This window comes from Zalophus californianus, chromosome 4, assembly GCF_009762305.2.
Source record: "Zalophus californianus isolate mZalCal1 chromosome 4, mZalCal1.pri.v2, whole genome shotgun sequence".
In the NCBI taxonomy this organism is placed as follows: Eukaryota; Metazoa; Chordata; class Mammalia; order Carnivora; family Otariidae; genus Zalophus; species Zalophus californianus.
Genome location: NC_045598.1, coordinates 102888183 through 102898865, shown reverse-complemented (window position 1 = coordinate 102898865; position 10683 = coordinate 102888183). Strand labels below are relative to the sequence as shown.

The 10683-nt window shown below is 42.7% G+C and overlaps 1 protein-coding gene across 1 annotated transcript in view; it reads right to left on the bottom strand.

Moving 5' to 3' along the window:
- Positions 1-3819: 3819 nt before the first annotated feature.
- The window catches only part of CHD1L (chromodomain helicase DNA binding protein 1 like), a 71426-nt gene continuing 64562 nt past the window's right edge, over positions 3820-10683 (bottom strand). Inside the window, 4 exon segments of the mRNA XM_035727131.1 lie at positions 3820-6618; positions 7528-7636; positions 8571-8685; positions 10495-10565. Of these exon segments, the coding sequence (XP_035583024.1) occupies positions 6543-6618; positions 7528-7636; positions 8571-8685; positions 10495-10565 (371 nt within the window). The 3' untranslated portion in view covers positions 3820-6542.

Sequence of the window (10683 nt, the reverse complement as noted above, 5' to 3'; positions counted from 1 at the left end):
AGACAATTTGAACCCTCAGGTATCTTCTTATATCACCCTGGGAATGTCTGACTAATCTATCTTTTAATGTGCATTGGAGAAGGGTAGACGTGTCCAGATTCAGCCCAGACATTCAGATCTCAGCCCTGGTGAGCTTTAGAACAGTGGAGGGGAATGAGCCCTTGGGCAGGGAGACTCAGGCACCACAGATCCACTGTCATTCATTTTGTTTCTCTATCTAGCAGTTCCTTAGATCTGAACTTCACCTTTGAACTCTCAAATGGAAAAACAATACTGGGGAGCGGGGCACTCCATAGATTGTTATCTACCAGCTCTGGGGATTTGAAAAGGGTGGAGGAGTAGGTGCTTGAGTCTGTTCATTCCCAATCTATTGGCCCCAAGGGTTTTTTCCTGCCCTGATTTTACCCTTGTGGGTACCTGGGCTCCTCTTGAATTTATCTACGGAGGTGGCAGGCAACAATGGATCCAAGGGAAAGTCGGGGTGGGGTGGTGGTGGCATGATCAGAACAGCTTTTCTTGAACAGCCTCCCAGAGCCACACCAGTCACCAACTATCCCTATAAACCAGTTTAAGTGTCCATCCACCCTGGGATTTTTTATGTTTGTATTATTTCTTAGATTCCACGCTGAGCCCAGGTTAATATGACATTCTGGTAGGAACTAGAATGTCCTCTCTCCAAACTGTTTAGAATATGCAGTCGATGGATGCAGAAAATAAGTCATACTAAGGATTTTTGTTTTCACCCTAAGAACAATGAGAAGCCACTGAAGGTTTTAAGATGAGTGATGACAGGATCTGACTTTATTATGAGAAGACGACTCTGGCTGCAATTTGGCAATCAGATTGGAAGGGAGCGAGAGTCAATATAGAGTTAGAAGGGCTTGCAGTTGTCCTGGTGAGATAATAATGATGATCAACACTAAGGTGATGGTGGGGATGAAGAAAAGTGAAAGAATTCAAGAGATACTTATGAAGCTAAATTGCTAGATCTTGATTATAGATTGAGTTTAAGGGAGACGAGAGATACATGAAAGATAACTTTTACACAGTGGACTTGCATAACTGAATGGATGTATTTGGGAGAACTGAAAGGGACTGAGTTAACTCAATTTTGGGTATGTAAATTTATGATCCCTTTAAAATATTCATTAGACATGTCAGGTAGGCAGCTGAGTATACAGGCTTGGAGTTCAGAAGAGACAGCTGAGCTAGCTATGAGATGACTCACACATTTATAAATGGATGAAATAACCTTGAGTTCAGGATGGAAGGAGAAAGGGACCTAGAAATGAACCTTCAGGAACTCCAACATTTAATGGCTAGGTGTTACTGGTTGAATTGTCCTCCAAAATTTGTATTTGAAGGCCTAGTACCTCAGATTGTGGACTGTATTTGCAGACACTGCCTTTAAAGAGGCAATTAAGTTAAAATAAGAATGGTAGGGTGGGGCCTAATCCAACCTGACTGGTGTCTCATAAGAAATTTGGACATACAGAGAAACACCAGGAGGGAGAGTACACAGAAGTAAAACCATGTGAGGACATAACAAGGAGGCAGCCATCTGCAAACCAAGGAGAGAGGCCTCAGGAGAAACTAAATCTGCTGACATCTTGATTTTTGTGCTTCAAAGCCACAAGAACTAAGAGAAAATTAATTCCCATTGTTCAATAGCCACCAAGACTGTGGTTTTGTTATGGCAGCTCTAGCAAAATAATACACTAGATTAAAAAAAAAAAAAAGTTGTGGGGGGAATATTGTACAAAGATGACAGAAGATAATTCCTGGAGATTACTTTGTCATAATAGAGTATTTTGTCACCAAAGTCAAGGCAAGAGTGTTTCAAGTGTGGGAAGCAGTCAACAGTGTTAAGCTTGGCTGACAGGTCAAGATGAAAACTAAAAATTGTTCTCTGGATTTAGTGAGTTGGAGTTTGATGGTATTCTTTGAGAGAGAGCACAAGCAGGCAGAGGGAAAAGGAGAAGCAGACTCCCCCCTGAGCAGGGAGCCTGACATGGGGCTTGATCCCAGGACCCTGAATCATGACCTGAGCAAAAGGCAGACACTTAACCGACTGAGCCATGCATGAGCCCTGAGTTTGATGATATTCTTAACACAGACTCTTGGTGGTGTAAAGTGCAGAAAGACAGAATGGTATGGGTTAAAGAGTGAGGTCAGGGAAGTGAAGAAATGACAGAAGATTATGGACAACTCTTGAGGTTTGATAGGGGAAGGGAATAGGGAATGAAGTTCTTTTTATTTTTTTTTTAAGATTTTATTTATTTATTTGAGAGAGAATGAAAGATAGAGAGCACGAGAGGGAAGAGGGTCAGAGGGAGCAGCAGACTCCCCGCCGAGCAGGGAGCCCAATGCGGGACTCGATCCCGGGACTCCAGGATCATGACCTGAGCCGAAAGCAGCCGCCCAACCAACTGAGCCACCCAGGCGCCCTGAAGTTGTTTTTAAATGGGAGAGACTTAACCTTTTTTCTCAATGAAGTTTTCAGTTTAAAGAAGAAATTGAATGTATAAACAAAGGAATTGGTAGAATAGCATTCTTGAGAACGGTGGAGGGGACAGTTTACAGCTGAGATGGGCTGACAAAGGCCATCAAAGGCCGTCAAAGACGGCCCTTTGTTAACAGGGAAAGAAGGGCTGGGAGCAGATGTGGACACCTTCAGAGTAACTCAGGGTATAAAGGGATGGTTGCTTATTTTCTGGTTGGTGAAGGTCCTTGGTTTTTAAGCCATCTTTAATTCCTAAAATGAAATCTCAGTTCAACTTTGCCCTTATAACTAGTGTCACTTCCTCTCATATTCTGGCATTTGATTGGTTGGTTGTCTATTTTCAGTGTGGTTGTGTCTTCACCTTAATGCCACTGGTATTTTAGTGAGAAGTTTTGAGAAGCTTCAAAGGGCAGTTGCTAGTTAGACACCATAAAGATGACAAGTTTCTGTCTTCTTGAGTTTTATGTTTAAATACTTAAGCCAGGGGCGCCTGGGTGGCTCAGTTGGTTAAGTGGCTGCCTTCGGCTCAGGTCATGATCCCAGGGTCCTGGGATTGAGCCCCACATCGGGCTCCTTGCTCCGCAGGAAGCCTGCTTCTCCCTCTCCCACTCTCCCTGCTTGTGTTCCCTCTCTCGCTGTGTCTCTGTCAAATAGATAAATAAAATCTTTAAAAAAGTTTTGAAAAAAAATACTTAAGCCATCTGGAATTTATAATATATGGGGGACGTCTGATACTTTTCCCAAATTGCTAGCCAGTTATCTCAATACCATTTCAACAAATATATGAGTGCCTACCAACCACTTTGTACAATATGAGAAATCATCTTTCTTAAAGACCTTAGTATTTCACCAAGCGTTAAGAGACCAATAAATATGAGCTACAACAAAGAAAGTGCTATAACATAATTATCATTAGCAGTTCATACACAGAGAGATTAAATTTTTATACAATTACAGGAAATGCCTTTTTCTAGATTCTTATAGAAAACCAGACCTGATAGGGGACAGTGGAGAGTTGGAGACAGGGGAAGGGGTTTACAGGAGTAAGGAAGTCCAGGGAGAGGAACTAGCATGATGAGCAAAAGCTGAAGTGAGAAACTGCAGGATGTCTTTGGGAAATAAGGTTAGATTATGGTGGAAGGTAAGCAGTGCTAAAGTTTATACTGTAGTTAGTAGACAGCAAAAAAACCCCACTGGCCTAGAGATGGTCTGGGGCTATAAAATGCTTTGAAGCTATACTTGAAGGTTAATTAACTTAGTACACACTTTAGATTGATTGGGGAAAAAAAAATTAAATCACAGGCTTGTTACAAAATGTAAAGGCAGTTTATTAAAAATCAAGAAAATATATCAGGTTGTACATATGGAAGAAGTTCAACAGACTTAAGATCCTCGTTATCTCAATAAGCAGGGTTTTCATACTTATGTAGAGGTACAAACTTTTCCACAGAAGCTCATCGGTGAATAAAACCTCGTATTGTCCTCATACCCCTGTCTTAGCCTCCTCAAGGGGTCAGGCTAGAGGGCATCAAGGATAAGTATAGAGGCTACTTTAAGGCAAACAGGCTTGAGTGATATAATATAGAAAGGGCTTTCAGTGACCCCCTGGCTGAATACAGACAGGCCCATCAGGCAACCCACCTGAAAATATCCATAGGCCCTAACTGACCAATGGGCTTACAACCAGGCACAGTTACCAAAAAAGGGAAAATTCCGTATGTTGCCATACCTCCTCACCTTCCCTCTTTGAAAACAGCCCCCACACGGTGCAAGGGTGGCTCAGTCCATTAAGCATCAGACTCTTGATTTCAGCTCAGGTCATAATCAAAGGGTCATGAGATTGAGTCCCATGTTGGGCTCCATGCTGGGCATGGAGAGAGAGAGAATCTCTCTCTCCCTCTGCCCCCACCTCCCCCTCTAAAAACAACAACCGAAAAAACAGCCACCACCACTGCCTCCTTACACCTCCAATCTCCAGGTGAATTCTTTTCACTGCCCGTGCTACCCACCAGCTTCCACCGAATCATTGCCCATTTGGGGCCCCCATCCAATCGAGAGAGACCCTACAATAAGCTGTGGAAGAAAGAGAATAAAACCCTTGGAATGAACAGAGTAGGTAGTTTTTCTCTTTCCCAGAGAATGACAGCCCTTTGGGAAAAGGGGAGGGATTATAAAAGCTAGGAAGGACTTATGGAGACATAAGGCAGTGTTGATGACTCTGAATTGCAGAGGTAGACAAGCAAAGCAGGGGACTGCCACTAACAAGTGACCCTGTGTAAGGGAGAATGTGCTATGTTGAGTTTTCTAAATCTTCTGTGTTATTTTGCCCAACTTATCATGAGACAGAGGTTCATGGCCCAGGACCTCCAACCAGAGGAAAAAGTTCACATGGCTGGAGCATGGGGGACAGAGTGCTGGGTGAAAACAAAGAACCTCTACACCCAGAACAACTGTGCCCCTGAAAGGTCAGCTGTGTTCTCTTTGAGAGTGAGTTCCCTGCTCTGATGCTTCTCTCAGATGTTCAGAAACATCCCGAGTTGGCCCTGTGCACGCTACCCTCAGAAGTGATCACAGCTTTCCAGGAGCGCATACAGCTTCTGCAAATCAAGTTTTCTTTGATTTTGCTAATACCTCACCAATTTGTACCGAGGCTGCTTCTGAAGGTCTGACAATTTACCTGTGCATTAGGTTAAGTTTCACTATCCTCCCTTTAAAGAGTTCCAATTCTGTGTTTAGTTACAGGAGAGACAAGATGCCAGTCAAGAGGTTAAAGTTATGATAATAACCTGTACGTCAAGGCCTAGCAGTAAGAGTAGGAGTTAAGAGGCAGCAAAAATGAAAGAAGTTTGGGCACCTGGGTGGCTCAGTCAGTTGAACTTCTGACTCTTGATTTTGGCTCAGGTTGTGATCTCAGGGTTGAAAACGAGCCCAGTATGGAGCCTGCTTTAGATTCTAAAAAAGGAAAGAAGTTTTAGGAGGAAAAAAAAAATGAAGGAATCATGAATTTAGGGTCTAAAAGGTCTTCGACACAGATGCTGAATTGTCGAGGGGTGAAAGTGCCAGGGAGGGAGTCAAACAGAAAAGCACAACCCAGGTGCTACAGACACCACCTTCCTTAGAAGGTCCTGGTCCTGGCTGGCTGCTCTGCCAGCCAGGGTTCCTTGAAATCAAGGGCCCAGGGCTGGGGCTTCTGAAGAGGTGTCTGCAGGACTCAGGGTGTTGAGGTCCTAAAAGCGGCAGAAGTCAGGCTGGTTGAGGACAGTCAGCCTCTTAAGACTGAGGCTTTATATACTAAAGTAGGAAAAGCCACAGTTTATACAGTGCCTCCCCCCAAGACTCATTCCCTTGGAGTTCTCAGCCCTGCCCTCCCTAATAACACTAGTCATCATTCTGTGCTTTGTGCCATTCCCACAATTCCCTTATTTCTTTAAGCTGAATTCAATTTGGTGGGAAGGGGAAAAGGTGATCCTCTGGTTTCTCTAAAGTCACATTTGACAGGCCTCTAGGCCAATGTTTTGTCTTCTAGAGCTTGATGCTGAGCAGTATGAAAAGAAGGGCAGGAAGGGCTCCACTCATCTGGATCAGGAATCTCACTTCTCAGTATCTGCCCTGCAGAGTCCTGTCTTCCCAAGGCATAAATGGGCTGAAGGTGCTTCCTTCTCCCACAGCAACCGGTTTCATTTCTCCTTAATCCACAGCCTAGTCCTCTGTAAAGAAATCAGACTGATGGAGGGGAAGAAAACTGGATTGAGGAGAAAGAAAGCAATGAAACCATTAGAGATAGAAAATTTATTATGCAAATAACTATGCAAACTGGAGCCCTGGCAAAGTGCCAGAGGACTTTCCCAATTAAGGTGCGCATCCCTGTATTTAGGTATCAAATCAGAGTAACACATCCTGGAGAACAAAATGAGAATTCAGAAAACACAGTTTCTCAGAGGCCCACCAGATCTGGACTCCTTTTTGAAACACTCTAATTCAGCAGCTCTGGGCAAATATTAACTGCTTGCTGAATGCTGACTGTGACACTGGCCAACTGTTAAGGCACCAGCTGTCCCGAGGAAGAAGAGGACTATGGATGAAGAAGAGCTGCCTGGCTTCTAGGAAAGTAATAGCTGATAAGGAGAGTCAAGGAAGATCTACTTCATCACTTTAAAATCAACTTTACTAGAACTGCTACTTCTCTAGTTTAGTAGTTATTGAAATATTCACTCTGAAAGTAGCATGCCTTAATTCCCTTTCACTGTATCATAAATTCTTCCAATACTGTTAGTACTCACTACTGCTATTGTTATCTCATTATTAAACTCTTTTGATACTGCTTGAATTGTACAAGCATACAAAACAGGACTTTTCTGCTAAGTTTTTACAGTATTTACATGTCTTGAAAAACAACACTGTATCAAAGTATCTAAGTAAAAAGATGGAGTTTCTATATGATTATAGCACTTGGGGGGGCAGTTCACCTTCTAGTTGATTTTTTTAGACTCAGTGTAATAGTTCAAACAATGCTAACTGATACAGTAAGGAGATCATTAGAAGAAAATACTAGTCTAGCAGTACTAGATTATATCCTAGTGGTCAAAAAGAATTTTACACTGCACCCTAAGAATACATTGAATGGGTTCAAAAGTAAAATAGTTCTCTCGTTTGTTTGTTTAATTGTTTACTTTAGTGAACAGAGCCTTGTCTACAGGCCTGAAGGATCTCTAGAGATCTAATGTGAAAAGAGTCAATGTTATCAAATGACAATTATTCAATGAACTCCCCCATATACAAATGACAATTATTCAGTGAACTCCCCCCCCATATACTCCTAGCTGCTGGAACCCAGAAATGCTTGGGTGTATTCCTCTCCTTGGATATGTACAAGTTACAAAGTACTTCTTTGTTTTTGTCTCACTGGTGAGGGGCAAAGTAAAAAATGTGGCAGAAGAAGGCTTGGCCTTGATTAGTGATACCAGAAAATCCAAGACCTTTTCTCTGAGCTGAGAGAACACACTAGTAAGATCACAAAAGGATACATGTAAGTTGGGATGCCTTTTGCAGCCAAGTGTTTCCGAATCAGTCGCTCAGTACCATACCAGTTAAAACCTTTTGTGGCATGTCCAATGCGTGGTAGATGAACACTTGCTGTTAAAGAGGAAACAAATAGATTATGATGTCTTCATTCATCAAAAACTTGATTCAGTATAAAATATACATAAAACTATACTCTTAGTCACTTTGTGGTTTCCAACAGACAAAATGTACATAATCATGGGGTATCCCACACAAAGCATAAAATTACAATGTTAAAAATATTCTGGGGTAGGACTATAATAGGAAAAATTAAGTAATTCTATTAAACACAAAGACCTACAGGCTCTGGAAATAAGCAGGTACAATGAAAATAGAATATGATCAATGTTGGAGATAAAAAAACCTTTTTTTTTTTTTTTTTTTAAGAGAGAGGGAGGAGGGAAGGGGAAGAGAGATAATCTGAAGGAGGCTCCATGCTCAGTGCAGAGCCGGAGGCGGGGCTCGATCTCACAACCCTGAGCTCATGACCTATGCTGAAATTAAGAGTCAGGCACTTAAAACTGACTGACCCACCCAGGCGCCCCAAAATAAACAGATTCTTTAACAAGTCAATCAGTTCAACAAATTCTGAGTTTTATTTGGAAATAAAACTTTTGGCAGAGAACTGTGGCTTGGGTGCGGCTATCCAAGAGGGGAAGGGTTAGGATAAACAGCATTCCCCAATTGCATCTGACCAGATTACTACATCTCTGGTCTTCTGCTTCCTCATCTGTAAAATCATGACACAAATACCCCAGTGCAGGGAGATGGTCCACAGAGATAATGAAAGTGATCTGGAAAGAAAAACAGGCTGATCAAGATGGTGTGGTCCACTTGTGTGGTCTCTCATATGGGGCCTTACCTTTACCATATATATTAACATTTCTCACCATCATGGAACACTACATCAAAAACTAATGATGTAATGTATGGTGATTAACATAACATTAAAAAAAAAACCCTATCACATGCCTGGAAACAGAAAGTCATCTCCTGAAAAGCTTACCTTTCTTTCTCTTTGCTGCTAAATAGATCTTCTTCAGGCCCTCTTCTAGGGCTGCCATCTTAATGCCAGACAGGACATTGGAGCGATCACGGTGCTGAGCCACAATCAAGGCCAACTAGGAGGAACAGCCATCACATGGTTGACATGACCTGAGAAGGCTGCACTGTCAACTAAGTGACCTGCCCACGGAGGGGCTTCGTCTCCATCTTCTTTGGAGGCTCTGCCTGGACCACGTCCTACCAAATTCATGACTTAATCTTCTATTGTAATTGTTTTATTTTGTGGTAACTTTATACACAAGCATTTCTTCTTCATTTTAAGGTATGTTAAAACCAGCGTCCAAAACATGCTGTCTTTCCTAAGTGCGCTCAATGGTAAAGAAAGCATTTTTCAGTCTTAGGAGCAGAAAGGACTTTACAGGTTCCTGTATCCCGCCCTCTGGCTGATGCTTGAGTCAGCTCCCAACCCCCATCCCATCTCTGTCCTAACCTAAGTAGGGGAGACTGGAGAGAGTGTCAAGGGAGCGTCTGGGACTGACATCCCTACCACCATATGGTAACCAGTTGTAAACAGTTTTCTTGAGTCACTGGATTCTGAGCATCTGTGCCATAACCACTGTGTTGTTTACATTTTTTAGCATTTTAGAAATGACTGAAAAAATGAGCAGGCAGAAGCCACTTTGCTGTCAGCCACACAGACTACCAACCTCAAGAAAATATGTCCCTTTCAGCCCAGTTTCTAAATTTCTAAGTCAGTAAGATTTGGCTCTAAATTGAATATGAATTCAGGCCCTTCAGAAAGTCAGGTTAAGTGTGGTTAATAAAACATCTTAGAGGAATTCTAGAGGACTGGTAAGTTAAGAGACACTTCAGATGCAAAAGGAGAATTTTTTTTTTTTTGAAAGAGAAAGCCTGAGTGGGGGGTGGGGCAGAGGGAGAGAATCTTAAGCAGGCTCCACGCTCAGCACAGAGCCCATTGCAGGGCTCAATCTCAGGACTCTTGAGATCATGACCTGAGCGGAAATCAAGCGTCGGATGCTTAACTGACTGAGCCACGCAGGTGCCCCAAAGGAGAACTTTATACAGGCAGAGGAACTATGGATCGGCTCCTTTCCTCTGCTTATGGCTGGCTACTAAACACAATCTTTTACACAACTTTTCACATAGTAAATGATGAAATGCTTGGAGTTCTGAGTAATGTTTTCTTATTCAGTGTTTCCTGAGCATTTTCTATAAGCTGGTACTGTGTGAGGTATTGAGGATAAAATGACAGGATGGAGGAGCCTGCCTAAGGTCTGTGCAGACAACAAGCAAGTTAGAGGACAGTGTTCCAGGGGCTGTGATGGACAGAAGCAAGGAGGATGGAGGGAGTGTGGTGGAGTGTGAGGCCCAACCTGCTTGTTATGGGTTGAATTGGGTCCTCTCAAATTCCTATGTTGAAGCCCTAACCCTCAGTACTTTAGAATGTGACTGTGTGTGCAGACAGGCCTTTTAAAGAAGAAAATAAATTAAAATGAGGCCATTAGGGTGGTGCCTGATCCAGTCTGACTTCTGTGCTTACAGGAAGAAATATGGACATAGACTGAGACACCAGTGATGCACACAGAGAGGAAAGACCGTGTGAGGAAACGTACAGGTGGCCACCCCTAAGCCAAGGAGAGAGGCTTCAGAGGAAATCAACCCTGCCGGCACCTTAATCTTGGACCAGTAGCTTCCAGAACTGTGAAGAAATTCATCTGTTTTCTAAGCCACCTAGTTGGTGGTGTTTTATAACCAACTATAGAAATGATCTCTGAAAGTATAGTGTTGGTGGTGTTTTATTATGACAGCCCAAGCAACTAGAGGCCAGCAGGAACAGGAGAGGTTTTAGGAGGAGGTGATGTGAGCCAAAATTTAGGTCTGATAAGAGGTGTTTTTTTACTTACCAAATCTTGCCCTTTGTTTCTTGACTCTTTATCGTCAATAGGAAATAAAAGGACGCCTCCCAAATTCAAGTCTGAGGTAAAATAAAAGAGCAACAGACAGAAGGTGAGGTTCACTCTGGACTGAGACCCCGAAGAGGGACTCTTGTGAATGCCCAATCCTTTCCTTTTTGGCCAATCAGGTTGCAATCT